Below are 18,905 nucleotides of genomic sequence, written 5' to 3' on the forward strand. Positions count from 1 at the left end.
GCATGGACTGGAGCTTGGAGAGCTTGGTCAACACTCTGGCCGGCCACAGTGTATGCTGGAGTTTGGAGGACTTTTTACTAGGTCTTAAACAAACAAATATTACCTTCCAAAATGATTTTTCCTTGTTACATTTCTCCTTCTTTCTTCCTCCTTTCCCCCCATTGACTTTACTCTCTATCTGCTATAGACTATATATTCCATAAAATGGGGGTCATTTGAGACTCATCACGTGTTTATTAGTTGCCTTAAGTAATTAACCTCATGGGATATCAAAATATAAGAAGAATATTAAAATAATTTATCACTTTTTCATTACAATACAATTTATTCTGTATTGTACTGTAGATACAATACATTGTTTACTTTTGTTTAAGCTACTCTTTGTGGTCAGCTAGGTAAATCATAATTTTCTCATGTGCCATACTTGCTAATGTTTGCATTAAGTACCTATTGAGAAACATTCCAGCTTATCAACCAGGATCTACAACTACAACTATATCTGAAAAACAAATAAACGTTTACTTTGTCAAAGTTAAATGTAAACACTTGTAATATGTAATATAGTTATATTTTCTCACGTTGTAATACACGGACATTTGGCTAAGTTGCTTTGTCTCTTGTCAAAGAAATGTATTTAGTACGCTGACTCATCTGAAACGACATATCCCATAATTCCGCTGTTTCAAACCGGAAGTCGTTTCACTTCCTGGATACTTTAAACTGTCAAGCAAAACAATAGTGAAGATAAAAGGCTGAACAACATCTGCTGTCACAACCGTGGATAAAGTCATGAATTTTAACTGCAGAAAGAAAGGTAAGTTGTCATTTTATCACTCTGCGTTTAATAATAACCGAGTTTTGCACGTAGAGTATCACACATACTAGGCTACAAGTCAGAGCTTCTTCGGCTATTCTAGACTCAAGCAACGTAACGTTATGTCTGATTTAAAAAAAAAAAATTAACCTCTGAACTCAAAGGAAATGCACTATTAAAATTGATTTCTATCTATTTATCGTGTATTTTGGGAGTAGTAGTAAATATTCCACTACATTGCAGTACATATATTTAATTGTTTTTTTTAGCCATATTGAATTAATGTAAAAATTGAAGAACTCAATGTCAAAGAGACAGAAAAATTTGGATTTCTGATGAATCGTAACAAAGCAGAGCCCGTTTTAAATGCAAATGGAAGCAGGTTGTAATTCCACTCATTGTTTCTGTATCTTTGCCATTTCAATTGTCTTCCTGTCTGTTGAATGTTTTCTTTCCTGTGCAGCCCAGTGAGAGGCGACGGAGCCACAGGGGTTCATGGAGGACTTTAGGAGGTCATACCTGAGGCTGTGTAAGGAGGGAGGAATAGATACACAGGAATCAGTGCTGGCTCAACTGCACGACACGAGAACAGTGACAGGCAGCTGTAGACTGGACCTGAAGGGACAGAGCATCACTGTGGACACCTGCAGCGTGCTGGGACGAGTCCTGCAGAATGACACCGTCTTCACAGAGATCCTCCTCAGCGACTGCATGCTCAGTGAGGAAGGTGGGAGAGGAAACAAGAAAGAAAACAAAAATGCATTGCATTAGAAGAAAACTAAAATGCATTGAATTAAACAGAAAGAAAACCAAAACGCATGGCATTAAACAGGAAGAAAACAAAAATGAATTGCATTAAACAGGAAGAAAACAAAAATGCATTTCATTAAACAGGAAGAAAACAAAAAATGCATTGAATTAAACAGAAAGAAAAAGAAACAAAAAGGCATTGCATTAACAAAAATGTCAGTTTGTAGTATAATTTTTGCATTGTAGCTAATTTTTTTGGAGTTTAAAAAATAAAATAAATTTTAATTCCAGGGCAATATAACAAATATTAACACTATTAATCAATCACTCACAATATTTTGCATTACAGAAATGAACATTTATGGGTAAAACATGCTTAATTGTCATAAAAATAATGTCACAATGCAAAACATGAAACACACAGAAAAATCTTGACAATCCAATGAATTAAATTATACAAGAAAGTGGGTTTGTTGGACTATTTTTGCATTGTGATGTTATTATCTATATAAGACACAATTTTATGGAAATTGCTACATTTCAGGAAGTGCAACAAATATTAACACGGTTAAGAAATCTTTTACAATTTTTGCACCATGCACATGAGTATTGATGGGCAAAATATGCATAATTAACATGAACATAATGTCACAATGTAAACTAAATATGAAACTGAAACACTCAGAACAATTCTAGAAATCCAAAGAAATTGGATATCAAAAAAACAAGAAAGACAGTTTGTAGATCAATTTGTGCAATGTGACATTATTTTCCTAACAGAGAATATTATGGCAGTTGTTATGTTTGATATATTCACATTATCAAATAAATATATTTGGTTTCGTGTGAAACAAGTCCTGGAATTTCTCGTCCAGTTTTCAGAGATTGAATCTTTCAGATGAGGGCATAATTATCATATTGATGTTTGCTTGAGCCAATTAAGTTATTACTATTTTATTACTGTATTTTTCCTACAAGAACTTGTGTGTAGCTGATCACTCACGCTGTTCCTGCCATCTACAGGTGTCAAGCTGCTACTAAATGGGCTTTGCTCCAACACCACAGTAAAAGTTTTGGATCTGAAGGTAAATTTAAGATTTTTTGGTTTTTTTTTTTTTTTTTACTTCTGTTTTTACTCAATCTTTAATACAGTTCCTAAAAATGTCTTTCTTTTCAGGGGAACAACATGAGAGGAACAGGAGCTGAGGCTTTGGGACAGTTGTTAGTGAGGAACAAGATGCTGCGCAGGTGAATGAGTTTAAGATTAGTTTCTAGCCTATAATTGTTCTGTTCAATCATTCCTATTTTCCTCCACAAAAAAAAAGAGACTGAAAATGTCTAAACAATGCGTCTCAATGATTTAATCACAATAGGAGAATGTTTCTTTGCCGTTTGTATATTATATTTTTATATTATGTATTTTTCATTTTAAATCATATTCATCAAGTGTATTTTGCAACACATTTTACCTCTGTGACGTTGGAAATCTAGATTTTCGTGACATCAAATGTAAAGGAAGTCTTTACATGTTTCCAAGAAATGGCAAAAAATAATAATAATAATAATTAGTGCAATCATTTATTACCTGGAATGACACTATTTGGGGACACCAAATAGTATCAATAACAAAAATAACCACTTCATAGCATAACAGTTTCATTCGAAATAGCTTTAAAATTGTTCAAAAGTACTCTACAATTTCTTTACACAGCATAGAGTTAAGGCTGCTCTGTCTGCTCAAAATGCTGCTCTGACCCACCTCTAATATTAAAGTGAAGAAATTAGTTTAAATGCATTCATGCCACCTCTGAGCAGCATTAAACATCTATGTTTGACACTTCAGAAGAGCCTCTATGCTGTTCCATCTGAAAGGTATAACTATCAAGAAGATACTGTACATGTGAAACTCTTGTTTGTGTTTTTCTCGGAGACTTGTACTGGAGTGGAATGCTCTGGGAATGTGGGAGGAAGGATTTGCTGTATTTTGTGAAGGTCTGGCCTCCAACGCCTCTCTGGCTCAGCTTGACCTGCGCAATAATCAAATCAACCACCAGGGAGCGGCGGAGCTGTGCATCGCTCTGAAGAGGAACAGCACTCTACAAGAGCTGGGTGAGGAAGGCAACACATGCCCCACTCACTGTCTGTCAGCAAGCACTGTGGTGCTGTGCTGTTGTCCCTGTTATTTGAGGCAGATGTGAGGTCAATATTTAGCAAAACGCCAGATGCTTTTTCCCCGCACTGTGCGATTGCGACCGTGTTGTGTGCAATATTTATAAAATATTTGTGAATTATGTCAATATTAATAAAGTTGTGCAATCATTTAAATATATTTAATACCTTTCTTATGTTTGTTAGCACATCTATCTAACTTAAAAATATCAATAACTGATAGAGAAAGAGACTATTGGTGGCTCATATATATGGCCTATATATACACTACCACTGGGTCTGTTAGAGCAGTCTCTTCTGCTCACCGAGGCTGCATTTATTTGATCAAAAATACAGTACAAATAATGAAATATTATTAAAATTTTAAATAACTGTTTTCTATGCGAATATCTGTTAAAGTGTAATTTATTTCTGTGATGCACAGCTGAATTTTCAGCATCATTCCTCCAGTCTTCAGCGTCACATGATCTTCAGAAATCATGAAAATCTTCTGATTTGCTGAAAGATTTCTGATTATTTTATTTCTGGATTTTTTTTGATAAATATTAAAGTAAAATAAACAGCATTTATTTGTTATAGAAATCTTTTCGTAACATTATAAATGCATGTACTGTCACTTTAAATAAATTGAATGCATCCTAATAAAAGATTATGGAAAATGATTACTTTTAAGAAATCTTGGACATGCATCATTATAATTTTTTCTAGTGAAGCTCTATAATCATCGTCTAGAAATGTTTCATTTTGTGTGTGTGTGTGTGTGTGTGTGTGTGCAGATCTCAGATGGAACAACATTGGGCTGCTGGGCGGTCGATCTGTACTGGAGGCAATGCAGCAGAACCACACACTGAACAAACTCGAGATGGCTGGAAACAACATTCCCAGTGACACGCTCCGGGCCATCGGTGAGACTCGACATCAGCTGTCAGACACATGTCAAACACACAGCCTTTCCTTTATTCTGCAAATTCAAATATTCCCAGAACAGGTCATGAATCACAATACGGACAGACAGTCGACTCTGAGAGAGAGCCGGAGCAGGACTCAAGTGCTCAGCAAAGAGATCCAGCTCCTAAAGGAGGAGAAAAGCCGACAGGTGAGGAGGACGGGGATTATTGTGTTAAACAGTGGAAGGATTGACAACTAACCTCCTTTCTCTACATGTGACCTGAAGTTTCTTAGTCTGATGGAGACCATTGATAGACAGAAAGACGAGATGGGAAGAAGCAGCAGGTCAGAGTCACTCAAAACTGAAACATATACCCCAAAAATAATGAATCTAGCTTGTGCTTGGAGAGTAAACCGTGACAATGGATGTATAACGGGTCTTGTATTTCTTGTAGGAGTTCAACCATACGTCTGGGGCAGTTACAGGAAGTGCTGAGCGAGCAGAAATCGTCTGTAAATTCTCTCACAGCCAAGTAAGCAGCCGTTAAAACTGCCATGTCTGAAATCAATGCAGCATGTTGGGATATTTTGCGAAGTGGCAAGTGTGTTTGTGGTGCTCTTCAGACTGCAGATGACGGAGGCGGCTCTAGCTCTGTCCGAGCAGAAGGCTCATGATCTCGGCGAGCTGCTGACTCGAGTTAAACTGGAGAAGGCCGAGCTCCGAGACCGACAGTCCAGAGAGATCAAGAGAGAGCACGAGGTATTCACTGGTGTTCAGCTTTTAAACATGACATGTGAACCTCTGATCGAATGCATTTAAAAAAGTGCATTTTAATTCAACTAAAATATAATTAATATAAGATGATTGGTTATTAACGGAAGAGATTATTGCATATTTTTGTTATACATATGAACCACCATTAAAAAAAATGGGGTCAGTTATTTTTTTTATTTTTTTTTTAAGAAATTTTATTCAGCAAGGATGCATTAAATGGATTAAAAGTCACAGTATGAAGACATTTATAACGTTACTATTTCTATTGCTAATAAATGCTATTGCTCTGAACTTTATATTCATCAAAGAATCCTGAAAAATTAAATGAATCACCATTTCCACAAAAATATGAAGCAGCACAACTATTTTCAACACTGATGATAATCAGAAATGTTTCTTGAGCAGCAAATCATCATATTTTCATGATTTCTGAAGATCATGTGACACTGAAGACTGGAGGAATAATGCTGAAAATACAGCTGTGCATCACAGAAATAAATTACAATTTAAAACATAGAAAAAATAGTATTTGAAATGGTAATAATATTTCATAACATTACTGATTTTACTGTATTTTTGATCAAATCAATGCAGTCTTTTGAATAGTAGTGTATATAACAGCGTAACACTTGATCATGTAACTAGCTGTTACTTCATAGTAACGGTTTTGTCATGTTTCTGCTTTGTAGGATAGTGCTCTGAAGGAAGCCAAGCTCTTGAAGGAGGTGAACAGTTTGTCAGAGAAGAACCTCCAGCTTAGAAACAAGGTACAGAGGCGAAGCACTTCATATAATGAGCATCTTGAGTGTGTGAGATTAAGTACAGGACGTTTAACCCTCACAGCTGGAGGAGAGCGAACGCAGATGTAAAACACAACAGGACCAGATCTTTGAGCTGAAGCAGGATCTCACAAACACCACTGCTGAACTAAAGCTGCGTCTCGCACAAACTGAAGGTGCTCATCACTTCCAATTTGGCTACATGGCAAAACTCTCTGCTTTTAGATTGTATTTTAAAGTTTGAAATGTTTTCTTGGTTCCATTAGAAAGGCTGGAAATGGAGAAGAGGAGATCCAAGCAGGCACTCGAAGACATGGACAGTTTACGACAGAAGGAGGTGAAGCTGTTAAACCCACAGAGAGTTATGATGTAGTTCTTAGTCGCTGTTGCTGAAAGTTCATCGTCCTTCTGCTCCAGGTGGATCATCTGACGAGACACCAGGAGGAGAGCGAGAGAGCCCTTCAAGAACGCATCCTCAAACTTGAAGGACAGCGCATCCAATTAGAAGAAGTACTCCAGATCATTCCCAAAACTAACCTGAAGATTCAAGAAATATTACATTTGAACACTAAATGTGTCTCGAAACCATATTTCCGTTATTTTAGTATCAAGGAGATACTAAATTATTTATTTTTGTATCATATTTTGAATGTTTGTATTTAAATTTTAGTTAAATCAAAGAAAAGTTATTTTGTTGCATTATTATTATTTTTTATATTTATATTTATTATTATTTTTTATTCATGTACTTACTGAATTATTTTTTGCAATTAGCTGAAATGAAGTATATTTAATATCTATATATTTTATTTCAGTCAAGTATTTTATAAACAATAATGTTTTATTGTTTTAGTTAATAACCATAAAAAGTTATTTTTTTATTTTTTAATCCAAAGACTTGGAATATATACATGTAAATTTTTATAGCTAATTTTATGGTTTTGATGTCCTTGTCACTTGTCAAATTCTACTTTTGTGAGTAAAAAAACAAAAAAAATTGAGGTTTGGAGTGACATTCTTGGGTGATTCATTCATTAGATTTGAAAACTAACCTCAGCCTTGTTTTCTTCAGAATGATTGTTGGTTTTGGAATGTGATTGTTGTTAATGACGAATGAAGAATCCCGTCTGCACTCTTGCATGCAGGAGCTGAGCAGAGCGAGAGCGTCTCTGGTGACTGAGAGAGCTCAGGCTGAGGAGGAGCTGGGGAAAGTGCGCGCACAAGTGCGACTGGAGGAGGTATGTCACACTTTGTGAGTTGTTGCTACACCTGCAGTATTGTTCATCAAGTCCACAATATCCTCTGCATGTTCCCTCTGCAGCAGCAGCACCTGACAAGCCTGGAGGAGAAACTGCGAGCGCTTCGTCAGTCTCGGGATGAATCGCAGAACCACTGCACCCATCAGAAACAAACCATCGCTGAGCTGCATGCTAAAGTGGGTCAGCAAAGCATCGAGATGGACACGCTCCGCCGCAGGATAGACGAGTTACAGCAGGTGCAGGATCCAAATACAGTCACTGTCAATCATGGAGAAGCTAGTATAGGATCAGTTTTACATTTTTTTGTTTTTTTCAGCTTAAGTCATTTTATTGTGCATTTTTTTTTTTTTATCTATGTCAATAGTTTTCATTTCAGTTTGGTCATTTTATTGTGCGTTTTTGTTCATTTTATTAGTTATATATATATACATAATTTTTTTTGTAAATATATTTTATATATTTTAGATAATATATATATATATATATGTCTGTAGTTTTCATTAATTTCAGTTTTAGTTATTTTAGTTCATCAAGTTAACCCCTTAACTGTCACTCACATTTTTTAACATAAACTTTATAGTACACGATTCAAACTTACATTTTTATAATTCATGACTGAAAACATTTTGTAACATGATATTGATGTACTATTAACATGGTAATGCAATGTCAGATTTTGGGTTTTAAAGGATGAATTTTGATTTTAATTCATCATTATTTTATTGCATGTTTGATCTAAGTTGAAAACATTTGAAGTCATCTTGCAGCAGTGTTAATTTTGTTAACGAAGACGACGACGAAAAATATTCGTTAACGAACATTTTTTATGTGACTAAGACGAGACGTTGACGAGCTAAAAATAATATCTGATGGAGAAATTATGATGAAATGTATGCCGCGTCTTCGTTAACTAGACGGGACTGGACTATAATTTTATTTGGGGACTACCGGACATTCAAAATGCATCCTATAGAGGCTATTGTCCTTCAAAATGTGCGTCCCTGTCATTGGATTGCGATTGGATAAGGGCCGTTTGCATATATATTCTCAGTATGGCAGTGGATGGATAGACTACTAAAACGCTCTCCACTTCCTCAGTTCTTATATACAGCGCGCGATCAGTTCTCAGCGCTCAAATACACACACAACGGTTCAAATGTTTTATCGTGTAGAGTATCTCACGCAAATACAGTCGGTTATGGATTAAGTGAACGTGAACAGGTGTGTGAAAACTGAACGTGTGTCAGTATTTCATGCATGCCTTCCGTCTTAAAGGGACCGCATTCCAAATTAAATACCTATCTGTCATTAATGTTAACCAACCAAAGATGTTAAATAAATGAATACATGTTAAGTAAAACCTACAGTATTTGAAAAAAGTTTAATTTGTATCTCTATTGTATTTTTTTTATTGTGCTTCTTTAAATAAATATATATATATATATATATATAATATTTTTAGAAGTTGCTCCTTTTTCACTTAAAGAGATAGTTCACCCAAAAATGAAAACTCAGAATTTATTCAAGGTTTTCCAAATTCAGTCCTTGATTCAAATTCATCGAAGAAATAATGATTATTATAATTTAAAACTACATATAAAGTAGCTACCAAAATAAATTTTGGCAACTACAGTTTGGCTGACTAAAAGTAGGGACTAAAAGTTGACAGAAATGCAGTTACTTTTTTTCGACTAAAACTATGAAAGACTCAAATGACTAAAATGTGACTAAGACTAATAAGCATTTTTGTCTCAAGACTAAGAGTGAATCAAAAATGCCTGCCAAAATTAACACTGTCTTGCAGAAATGTAGAAGTTTTCTGAAGTCCCTTAGTAGAGAACCACCGCACTGTAATTTATTTTGATTCGTTTTACCATTAAATGTCCAACAACCATGAACATAGATGTTATGATAGCGTCACCTTTAAAAATATTTTTTGTAAAAATTGGAAAAATGTATGCAAGTAAATATTGTTGTTGATTATGGTGTCAATTTATGAAATATTTTTTTAATCAGAGTTTGGTTATGATGTTGGAGGAATCACAAGCCATTATAGACTTAAACATAAATATTGCATGCTGAAGAAATACTAAAATCATCAGTTGACGAAAATAAGCCTGATTTGAAATAAGTAAATATAAATGAGCTCTTCTTGTATCTTTGAATCCCAGGACCTTGCAGGGAAAGAGCAGGAGAAGGTGGCAGAAGTGACACGAGTGCGAGTGGAGCTACAGGAGCAGATCGGCCACCTGCAGGCCGAGAGAATGGCACAGAGCGGCCTTAAAGAGAAGATCTCTGCTCTGGAGAGAGAGATGAAGGGTACATATTTGAGTTTGGTAATATAAAACAATAATGTCAGGAATTATTCATGCAACTCATTTTACTTAGCGAGGTTGTTGTTGTGCCTGGTGTGTTTGTTATGTAAGCTGATGCCTGTTGCAGGCTGATGGCTCATTGTGTTTGTGTTTTGGAGCAGTTCTCGGTTCCGCCCACAGAGAGGCCCTTCTGGACAAAGAGAGTGAGATCTCGTCTCTGCTTGAGCGGCTGCGCATTAGAGAAGGAGAGATCCAGCGCATACGTGAGGATGAGGCCCAGAGAGCCAGCTTCCTCCAGAACGCCATTCTCACATACGTCCAGGGCTCTCCTCTCGCTCACTTCAGCCCCAAAAAGTGAACTCTCTTGCTGGGATTTTCCCACAGTTCTGTTATATAGTTTCCATCAGGGTGCTTTGCAACTATGCATAATACATTTACTGCATACTGCAATTTTTTACAATGCTTTTACATATTTGAGTGACATGTATCCATGAACTAAAATACTTTCAAATGTATATATTTGGTTCGGAAAAAGAGTTCGCCCTGGTGAATAATCAGAAAGCATTTTTTTTTTTCAAAACTTTTTTAAAATGAATATTCACTTTTATTTAAGATGTTGGAGCTCTTTCAAAAATGTGTCTTTTAAATATCCCCAGTGTGCCATATTGTCCATCAACGCTCTTATATAACGGCACTTACAAAGTGTATTTTTTTTAATGATTTCTACTGTCGGAGTTCTTCCACTTTTGCAATGTGTGTTGGCTATTAAATAAAATGTGTTTTTTGTTTTTTGTTATAAAACTCTGAGCTGTTTGTATGTAATGGACTTTTATCTAGATGAGTCTGTTTCTTCATCAGATTTGTAGAAATTTAGCATTACATCACTTGCTCACCAGTGAATCCTCTGCAGTGAATGGGTGCCGTGGAGAAAAAATCTACAGCAAAAAAAAATTTTTTTTGATTGAACTATTTTTATTCCTAATCCTCTGCCACTTGTAAAACATACTGTACTATAAATAAATATTTGCATAAGTGAGGTAAGGTCACGTGACAAACATCTAGCCTACCACTTTTATAAAAGATTTACTGTCTTTTAACTCCAACTGTTACAATTACTATAAAAAACTTTTATAATAGGACATATTCCGTGGTGTTCAGCAGCTTCTGTTCAATCTTGTTCGTAAGCGATGACTCGACGCTGTGTGTGCTCCTGTCTCTTTAAATCTCCTCGGGTTTTCCCGGAGAGCCTCGGTGAGGTTCGCTGTCAAAAGCGCTGCTGCAAAGAGGGCAGAGACCGTGTTTGTGCAGATATCTATCATTTCTCGTGTAAAGTGGGTGCTGTGGCGTAATAAAACACATTTACGCCTGTGAAGTGAAGCAACCTGCCTCTCCACAAATGCAAGCTATTAAATGCGTGGTTGTCGGCGACGGGTAAGTAGTGTTTTTGGGAGCTGATGGAGAGGAGCATCCTTGGAAAACCCGTGTTTGGCATTGCAATTCATTCATTTCTAGATCTGCCATTTACATTTTATTATTCAACGTTGTAACATATATTTGACGCTAAGCATGTGCATGTATGCAGAATGTTTGTAAAACTAAAATATCGGAATCTGTATGGCTATTGTAATGGATGCATTACAGCGCGAGACATTAATAATTGTTTCTTGTCTTGTATTATTTTGAAGTGTAATGCACGTGCGGCTTGACAGGATGCATTGTTTATTGGACATTAAATGAACGGGCTCTGAACAGAAATGTGCCATTTTTGTTCACTGTATCAGAGAGTGGTTTTAATAGGGTGACCCATGTTGAATGGCAAAAGCCTGAAGCAGAAACGCTATGGTTACCACTCCCTCTTACGCGCGCGAGTGTGCACGAGAAGTGTGTGGAGCGCGTGCACGTGAGCGAGAGTTTCCCCTGCTGTCTAGTGCTGCGAAGTTCCGAGTCGTTCTGCGAATCGGTTCTTTTTAAAGAAACATGCTTCGCTATTATTTTACGTCAAAGCGTCATTGCGTACAACTTTAAGGCAATTATAAGATACACAAAGAAAAATCAAAATAATAAGAAAAGATGGTAAATCGGCGTCTTGGTAAGAAATTGCCACATTTTGTGCCCTATAAATATAAATCAATTATTTAAGGCTTCACGGTAATTTACAGTCTGTTATTTGTCATTTCTGTTGATTTGGGGAGGTAGTGACCTATTTATATCTTAGAATTAATAAGTACACGGGGGTTTATTCAATGCCCATTTGTGGATAAAACATTTTCCATATATAATGAGAAGGTTGATATAAAATATAACCTTTATAAAATCGACATCATTATCATATATCACATATTTATATTTTTCATGTTTTTTAAAGAAAACAGCTCGGTTAAACGAATCAGTCAGGTGGTGATCCGAGAATCGATTCGTAAACGAGTCCTTCATGCGACTCAAAAGAACGATTCTTAGTGGCTAGCGCTCTCTCAGTGCGCGCTTCATTGGTAATGGGGCTCTCTCTCTCTGTGTGTGTGTGTGTGTGTGTTGCCCTCAGGCGAGTGTGAATCTGGGACAGGGTCTGTCACTATCTGACATACTAACATCCACATAAAGAGCACACTAGCAGCATTAACAACTTTTACTTGATGCAACCTTGTTCATCATATAATGTTATATGGCTTAGTGCTCTTCTCACCGTTATTTCCTCTCCTTCTGTGAGTGTTTTTTTTATATGCACAGTAATGCATCTCAGAAGTACCTATCTAAGCGTTCTGGTGTGTGTTTCCTCAGGGCGGTGGGTAAAACCTGTCTGCTGATCAGCTACACCACAAATGCCTTCCCTGGCGAGTACATCCCTACAGTGTGAGTATATAGTGTACATCTGCTCGAAAAGATTCAAACTGAGCAGTCTATTGAACTTTTAGACAAAATATGAAAGCAATTACAAATGATACAGTGTGATATAGTGAGACAGATGCTTCCATAAAATGACACGAATATCAGTCGTCACTCTAAATCTCCAAGAATGTCTTAGTAAGATGAGATTTAAATGCTTCGTTTTATGATCAAAACTTATAATGCATTGCAATACCTTGATGATTGAGAGATGAACAAAAACAGTTTTCTCAAATGATCATTTTTGACCCTGGACCACCCTGTCTTAAGTGTCAATTTTTCATGGATAAATAAGCTTTCAGTTGATGTATGGTTTGTTAGGAGGACAACATTTGGCTGAGATACAACTATATGAAAATCTGGAATCTGCGGGTGAAAAAAAAAAAATCTAAATATTGAGGAAAAAATGCCTTTAAAGTTATGCATAATCAAAAATGAAGTTTGGATATATTTATGGTAGGAAATGCACTAAATATCATCATAGAACATGATCTTTACTTAATATCCTAATGATTTTTGGTATGAGACTTTTTCAAAAACCAGTATTCATCTTGAAATATCACTAACAATATCAAAGTTAATCTTACTTTATAAAAATCAGTAAAGATTTCACAGCAAAAACACACGAGAAGCTCAAGCTTACCGGAGATGTTTGGACATTTATACTTGATAAAAAAATCTAAACTATCAATCAAATGACAGAAGGCGTGAAGCAGAAATGAGAATTGTATTTCAATTCATTAATTCGATTGGTTTTTTCGAATTAAATGGATTGCATGGTTTTTATACACCCTCATAAAGCCAAAATAAATTACAATGTTGCAGATACAGCATCTAATAAAAGTGCATTTGTTTTCTGTTTCAGCGAGCCTAATATTTCCTCGGTTTTCATATATGTATTTTTCCCCCTGGGATAATAACCTTGTGCCTGGTCGCTCAAACTCGACACATGATGTATTGCTCCTCACTGCTGATCTCTGGCCTGATGTGCTGTTGGCATGAATTGCATGTGACAGCATTGATTTACATTTCAAAAAGACAATTAGTTGCGAATTCTAATGATCTAATGAACTCTATCCTAAAGCTTTCTAGGGAGATATTCCAAAAATTTGAGCTGATCCAACCCACTGACTTTCAGGAATGTATTCTGAGGAATTGCTTTATTCGTCATAGAGATGGATGAGGGTTCAGGAAATGGTTAATGGCTCAGAATAGAAGTCAGTTTAGGTGGCAATGACTAAAGCCATTTGTCTCATTCTGAATGTTTCGCCATGTTTTGTTGAGCATTAAGTTAATGTGTGTTTTTCAGGTTTGATAACTACTCTGCCAATGTGATGGTCGATGGCAAACCGGTCAACCTTGGCTTATGGGATACAGCGGGACAGGAAGACTACGATCGCCTCCGTCCCCTCTCGTACCCGCAGACGGTGCCTGTCTTTCAGTTCTACATTATAATTCATAATATTTTATAATAACTGAATTATAGTCTCCACACATTGTCATGGACACACATGAGCACATAAAGTAACTTTTTAGTTTTATTTCTACAAGAAAACAAAATACTTGTAAGCATTCTTTAGATTTAGCAAATTGATTTGTATGACCTCAAAAGTCAATGGAATTTTATTCTTAAATACATTTTTAACAATTACATGGACATTCAACCAAAATAATTTTATTAAAAAAAAAGAGTTAATAATTAGCATTTATGTGCTCTTATCTAGCATTTATCTATCTATCTATCTATCTATCTATCTATCTATCTATCTATCTATCTATCTATCTATCTATCTATCTATCTATCTATCTATTCATTTATTCGTTTGTTGCTGATATGTAGAAATGTTTCAAAAAGCAATGATGAATTTGAAAAATATCCCATATGTTATGTGATGTGAATTTTTCACACCCAGTATATAAATGGGTGTGTGTATAATATACATATATAAGAAGTAAAAAAAAAAAAGAGATATCTGTTTTTCCCACAAAATAAGAGTGAAGATTGAAGATTTTTCAGGAAAATCATGTCTTTGTGGCAGTTTTTCCAAAGATTAAAGAATAATACAAGACTTCTTTCCTTTACAAACGGTAGTTAAAATGCATGTTTTATGAGAAAGTGTGACGAGCTCGAGCAAATCAGACACTATTTTTGGATTCAGCTCATCAAAATGAGTAGGAAGCAAGTTTCGGACTTCATTCAGTAGATATGATGCAGATTGAAGTGGGGTTGCGAATATCATTAAAATCTGTTTTCCCTCCGTTTTCTCTACAGGATGTGTTTTTGATATGCTTCTCATTGGTGAGCCCAGCATCCTTTGAGAACGTCCGTGCAAAGGTTGGCGCAACTCATTTTTCTGTTTTCTTTTTTCATACACTGGAACTGTATTCATTAAAATATAATTTTGATACTAGAATGTAATATAGGACTGTAACTTTCTATGCTCCAGTGGTACCCCGAGGTGCGACATCACTGCCCCAACACACCCATCATCCTGGTGGGCACCAAACTGGATCTGCGAGATGATAAGGACACCATCGAGAGGCTGCGGGACAAAAAGCTGTCGCCCATCACCTACCCTCAGGGTCTGGCCATGGCCCGAGAGATCGGTGCGTAGAGAGAAAAACACTGGGCGTCCTCTAGCGCAGCTTGTTTCTGTCTGCAGTTATTGAGCAGGGTTCTGTGAGTGAGTGGGACGCTGATCATGCTGTCCGTGCAGTGGGACGCACAATGATGCCCATTGTCTTAGTGGTTCAGGTCCAGCGTGAGCCGGGAGCGTTGGGGAGGAATGGCAGCCGGAGGAAGATGTGCAGAAAACACAATGGCTTTTCCTCCATCAGCAGGAGAGAAAGGCTCTTTGTGGTCGTGCTCTGGATGCTGCTAGAAGCTGAGTGTGACCGTTTTCTCAAAGCCTGCCAGAAACCGTAAAAAGCTGACTTGGGCATGACCAACACCTCTGAGTTTATTCACTACACATTACCGTTCAAAGGTTTGGGCTTGGTACGGTTTAAAAATGAGGATGCATGAAATTGATCAAAAGTGAGAGTAAAGATATTCATAATGTTACAAATGTTTTCTATTTCATATAAATTCTGTTCTTTTGATCTTAAAATGCATCAAAAATCCTGAAAATGCATCATGTTTTCCAAAACATTTTAAGCGGCACAACTGTTTTCAACACTGATAATAATCAGAAATGTTTCTTGAGCAGTAAATCATCATATTTTCATGATTTCTGAAGATCATGTGACACTGAAGACTGGAGGAATGATGCTGAAAATACAGGATTGAAATCTTATTTTACTATAAATTCACAATGAAACAGTTATTAGAAATTGTAATAATATTACAAGTGTAAATATATTAATACACAATAGTTTTCAATGTCTTTTAATCAGTTAGATGAAGCATTGGATAAACTTAAGAGGCTTCTTTCAAAAACATTACAAAAATTGTACCCACTCCCCCAAAAAAACAATTTAAGAGAAAAATGCTCTAAGATTTGTGAGGGGAAAAATGCAATTGGGATTCAAAATGTGATTTAAGTTTTTTTTTTTTGCAGGTTTACGGTGGTTGCTTGTTGTTTTGTTATGAATAAATAAAAATATAAATAAAAACTAAATAAATATTACCATTGTAATAATATATATAAAAACAATAATTGTATTTTACATTACAACTGTAAAATTACAACACTAATATTTATGGCGGTCTTCATTTCTTATTTTTCTTTTGTTGATGAGCATTTTTATTTTGAAGTATTTATTTTTTGTTGTTTCCTCAAGTTAAACTCTTCCAAGTAGAACAAATGTTTAAAATGAAACTTCTTGTCTTGTCTTGTCTTTATGCCGCAGGTGCAGTGAAGTATCTGGAGTGCTCTGCTCTGACTCAGCGCGGTCTAAAGACTGTATTTGACGAAGCCATCCGCGCCGTCCTCTGCCCTCCGCCCATCAAAAAACGTGGCAAGCGCTGCACTCTCTTCTGAGTAAACGCCACAACAGTTCCTTGCACTCCACACAAAACTACAATATTTTTAATCAGCCTCTTGGAGAATATATTGTACTACTCTTACAGGTTCGGTGACAGCCGTCCATCAAGTTCTAATGCACATTACATGAAGATGAACTATTGGCTAGATGCGTCCAGTCGGAGGAAAACCTTGTGGTAGATGATGTTTGTTTTAGTTTTTCACAGCCTCACACGCCCAGAGACGTAATATTCAATTTCAGATCGTTTAGATGAGAAGTTTTAGTGGTACGGTGTAATTGATGACATACTGTAAGGAAGTGTTTCTTGGTGTTGTAAAGGAAGCGTGTCAAAGAAATGGGATCTTGTATAAAGCTAACCATTCGCAGTATTAGCATTGCTGACGGCGTTAAAGTCAACATGAAACCACATTCGTGAGACATAACAGGATATTCAGTGAAAAAGAAATGTTGCAAATGTTTGGAATGTGAGAAGTGTCGGTGGTCATGGAAGGGTTAACGTTTTGCATACCTTCTCACCAAGTTATTAAAAAAAAAAAAAAAAAAAAAACATTATGTTCTCCAGTGTTTTTGAATGTTTCAATACGTTTTTTTTTTCTTGGTTATGCAAACGTCACGTTTTATCATTTTGCAAACATTATGGGAATGTTACTTTTGAATGTTCTCCGAACGTTCTGAAGCAAGTGGTTACATTTAAAAAGCAGAATGTTCCAGAAACCAAACGTTCCATGAATGATGTATCATTTTTATGCTAACATTTTAAGAACATTATTAAAGATGCTGAATGAACACTGAATTAATATTACAGGAAAAACATGTTCATAACTTTTTCTGGAATGTTATTCAAGCTAGAGTTCCTTGTTATTATTATTTTTCTATTAAGGGAACATTCCATTGTATCATTTTGCAAACATTATGGGAATGTTACATTTGAATGTTCTCGGAACTTTCTGAAACAATAGTGACTTTCAAAAGTTCTAAGTGTTTCAGAATTAAATGTTTCTGCTAACATTATTAAAGACCTGATAACTCTGAATGAACACTGTAATAATGTCACTGGAAGAATATTTGTTCATAACTTTGCCAGAACTCTGTGTTAGCTGGGAATATTGTCATTTGGAAAAAGATTTTGGAATAATGTGCATCGCTGAAGAACTGAAATAGGGTCCGTTTGATTTCATGTCGACTTAAAAGCCTCATGCATTTATGAACACTAGATGTTTTCTTCTTTTCAACTCTTTAACAACTGGGCCGTTCCAAACTCTGAGGAGCGAAACTGTGAAACTCGAACATTTATGTTGATACAAACTAATCGATGCAGCTTGTGAAAACACTGGTTTTGGATTTTCTTTCTTTTCTAGCTTTCCATGTACCGATAAACCACAGATGAAGGGTTTTCTGGTACAGCTTCACGATCTGAAGTCTCTGTCTGAACAAATGTCCATCAGTGTGTGTGTACGAGTGAGTTGTATGCCACAACCAGAAGCCTGACCGTGTCTGTAACTGAAGGGCATGCATGGACATTTGTTCCTGATCTTGAAGTTAATGTGTGTCTGCATGTGGTGTGAGTGTAGTGACGTGGTTGTGAGTCTACATGATCACAAACAGTATCCTGCATCCGTCCTTTGACTATGTAAATAACTCTCAAAAAAAAAAAAAAAGATCTTCATAGATGCCAAAAGACATTTCCATGATGTAAAATAGTATATTTACAAAATGTTTTAGATGAGCAATGCATTAATAAATCTATTCATGTTTTACCCTTAATTTGACTCTCTGCGTTCATTCATTTCAATAAATTACCACAAAAGTATAATAATGCATATGTCTTGTGCATTATATCGCAAGTCCTGTAAATGCGAGGAGCAGACGAAAACTATTTTTTAATATGGTCATTTGTAATGCTTTTAACATCAGATGCATCATCTATTTTTTTGTGTGCGCAAAGTTAAATCACAGTGAATACATTTTTCATTTTCAGTTGAGGCCCTTTTGTTATTAAAATTAATTGTTATTAAAATAAATAGTAATATAGCAAATCTCAGGTGTGTGATCGTTGATTTCACTGCAAAATGTAAATCATATAATTGCACAGCTCTCTCTCTCTCTCTCTCTATATATATATATACACAGTATAAAGATATACCGTTTAAGTAAATCAACTTAATCTACATACATACAGTGCACTCACATAAAGCTAAATATTATGTTTAGCAAATCTTAACTGCTTGATTGTTTGTATAGCTGCAAAATGTAAACTATATTATCATCCAGCTGTAATCTCCTAAATGC

The 18,905-nt window shown here is 35.9% G+C and overlaps 3 protein-coding genes across 3 annotated transcripts in view; 2 read left to right on the forward strand and 1 right to left on the reverse strand.

Annotated features, from left to right (window-relative positions):
* gngt2b (guanine nucleotide binding protein (G protein), gamma transducing activity polypeptide 2b) overlaps window positions 1-18,905 on the reverse strand; it is a 198,419-nt gene that overhangs the window by 70,877 nt on the left and 108,637 nt on the right. The gene's annotated exons all lie outside the window — the stretch shown is intronic.
* Window positions 555-10,529, forward strand: lrrc45 (leucine rich repeat containing 45). Its single transcript, XM_059530381.1, has 18 exons — window positions 555-814; window positions 1,278-1,541; window positions 2,588-2,649; window positions 2,742-2,812; window positions 3,495-3,673; window positions 4,510-4,638; window positions 4,717-4,829; window positions 4,908-4,966; window positions 5,077-5,154; window positions 5,246-5,381; window positions 6,086-6,163; window positions 6,240-6,351; window positions 6,442-6,512; window positions 6,593-6,685; window positions 7,321-7,413; window positions 7,497-7,670; window positions 9,606-9,753; window positions 9,911-10,529. Exons 2-18 carry the CDS (start codon window positions 1,310-1,312, stop codon window positions 10,105-10,107), a joined length of 2,025 nt encoding a protein of 674 aa, XP_059386364.1. The 5' UTR covers window positions 555-814; window positions 1,278-1,309; the 3' UTR covers window positions 10,108-10,529.
* On the forward strand, window positions 10,983-18,380 carry rac3b (Rac family small GTPase 3b). The gene is made up of 6 exons (XM_059530382.1): window positions 10,983-11,180; window positions 12,525-12,596; window positions 13,939-14,056; window positions 14,902-14,964; window positions 15,077-15,236; window positions 16,482-18,380. Exons 1-6 carry the CDS (start codon window positions 11,146-11,148, stop codon window positions 16,610-16,612), a joined length of 579 nt encoding a protein of 192 aa, XP_059386365.1. The 5' UTR covers window positions 10,983-11,145; the 3' UTR covers window positions 16,613-18,380.

This window comes from Carassius carassius, chromosome 39 (assembly GCF_963082965.1).
Source record: "Carassius carassius chromosome 39, fCarCar2.1, whole genome shotgun sequence".
Lineage (NCBI taxonomy): Eukaryota > Metazoa > Chordata > Actinopteri > Cypriniformes > Cyprinidae > Carassius > Carassius carassius.

Coding starts and splice junctions, on each gene's coding strand:
- rac3b (XM_059530382.1), top strand. CDS start 11,146: ATGCAAGCTATTAAATGCGTGGTTGTCGGCGACGG. Junction 11,181..12,524: donor TGCGTGGTTGTCGGCGACGG/GTAAGTAGTGTT, acceptor GTGTTTCCTCAG/GGCGGTGGGTAAAACCTGTC. Junction 14,965..15,076: donor TTGAGAACGTCCGTGCAAAG/GTTGGCGCAACT, acceptor TCTATGCTCCAG/TGGTACCCCGAGGTGCGACA.
- lrrc45 (XM_059530381.1), top strand. CDS start 1,310: ATGGAGGACTTTAGGAGGTCATACCTGAGGCTGTGTAAGGAGGGAGGA. Junction 4,967..5,076: donor GAGATGGGAAGAAGCAGCAG/GTCAGAGTCACT, acceptor TATTTCTTGTAG/GAGTTCAACCATACGTCTGG. Junction 6,513..6,592: donor ACAGTTTACGACAGAAGGAG/GTGAAGCTGTTA, acceptor CTTCTGCTCCAG/GTGGATCATCTGACGAGACA.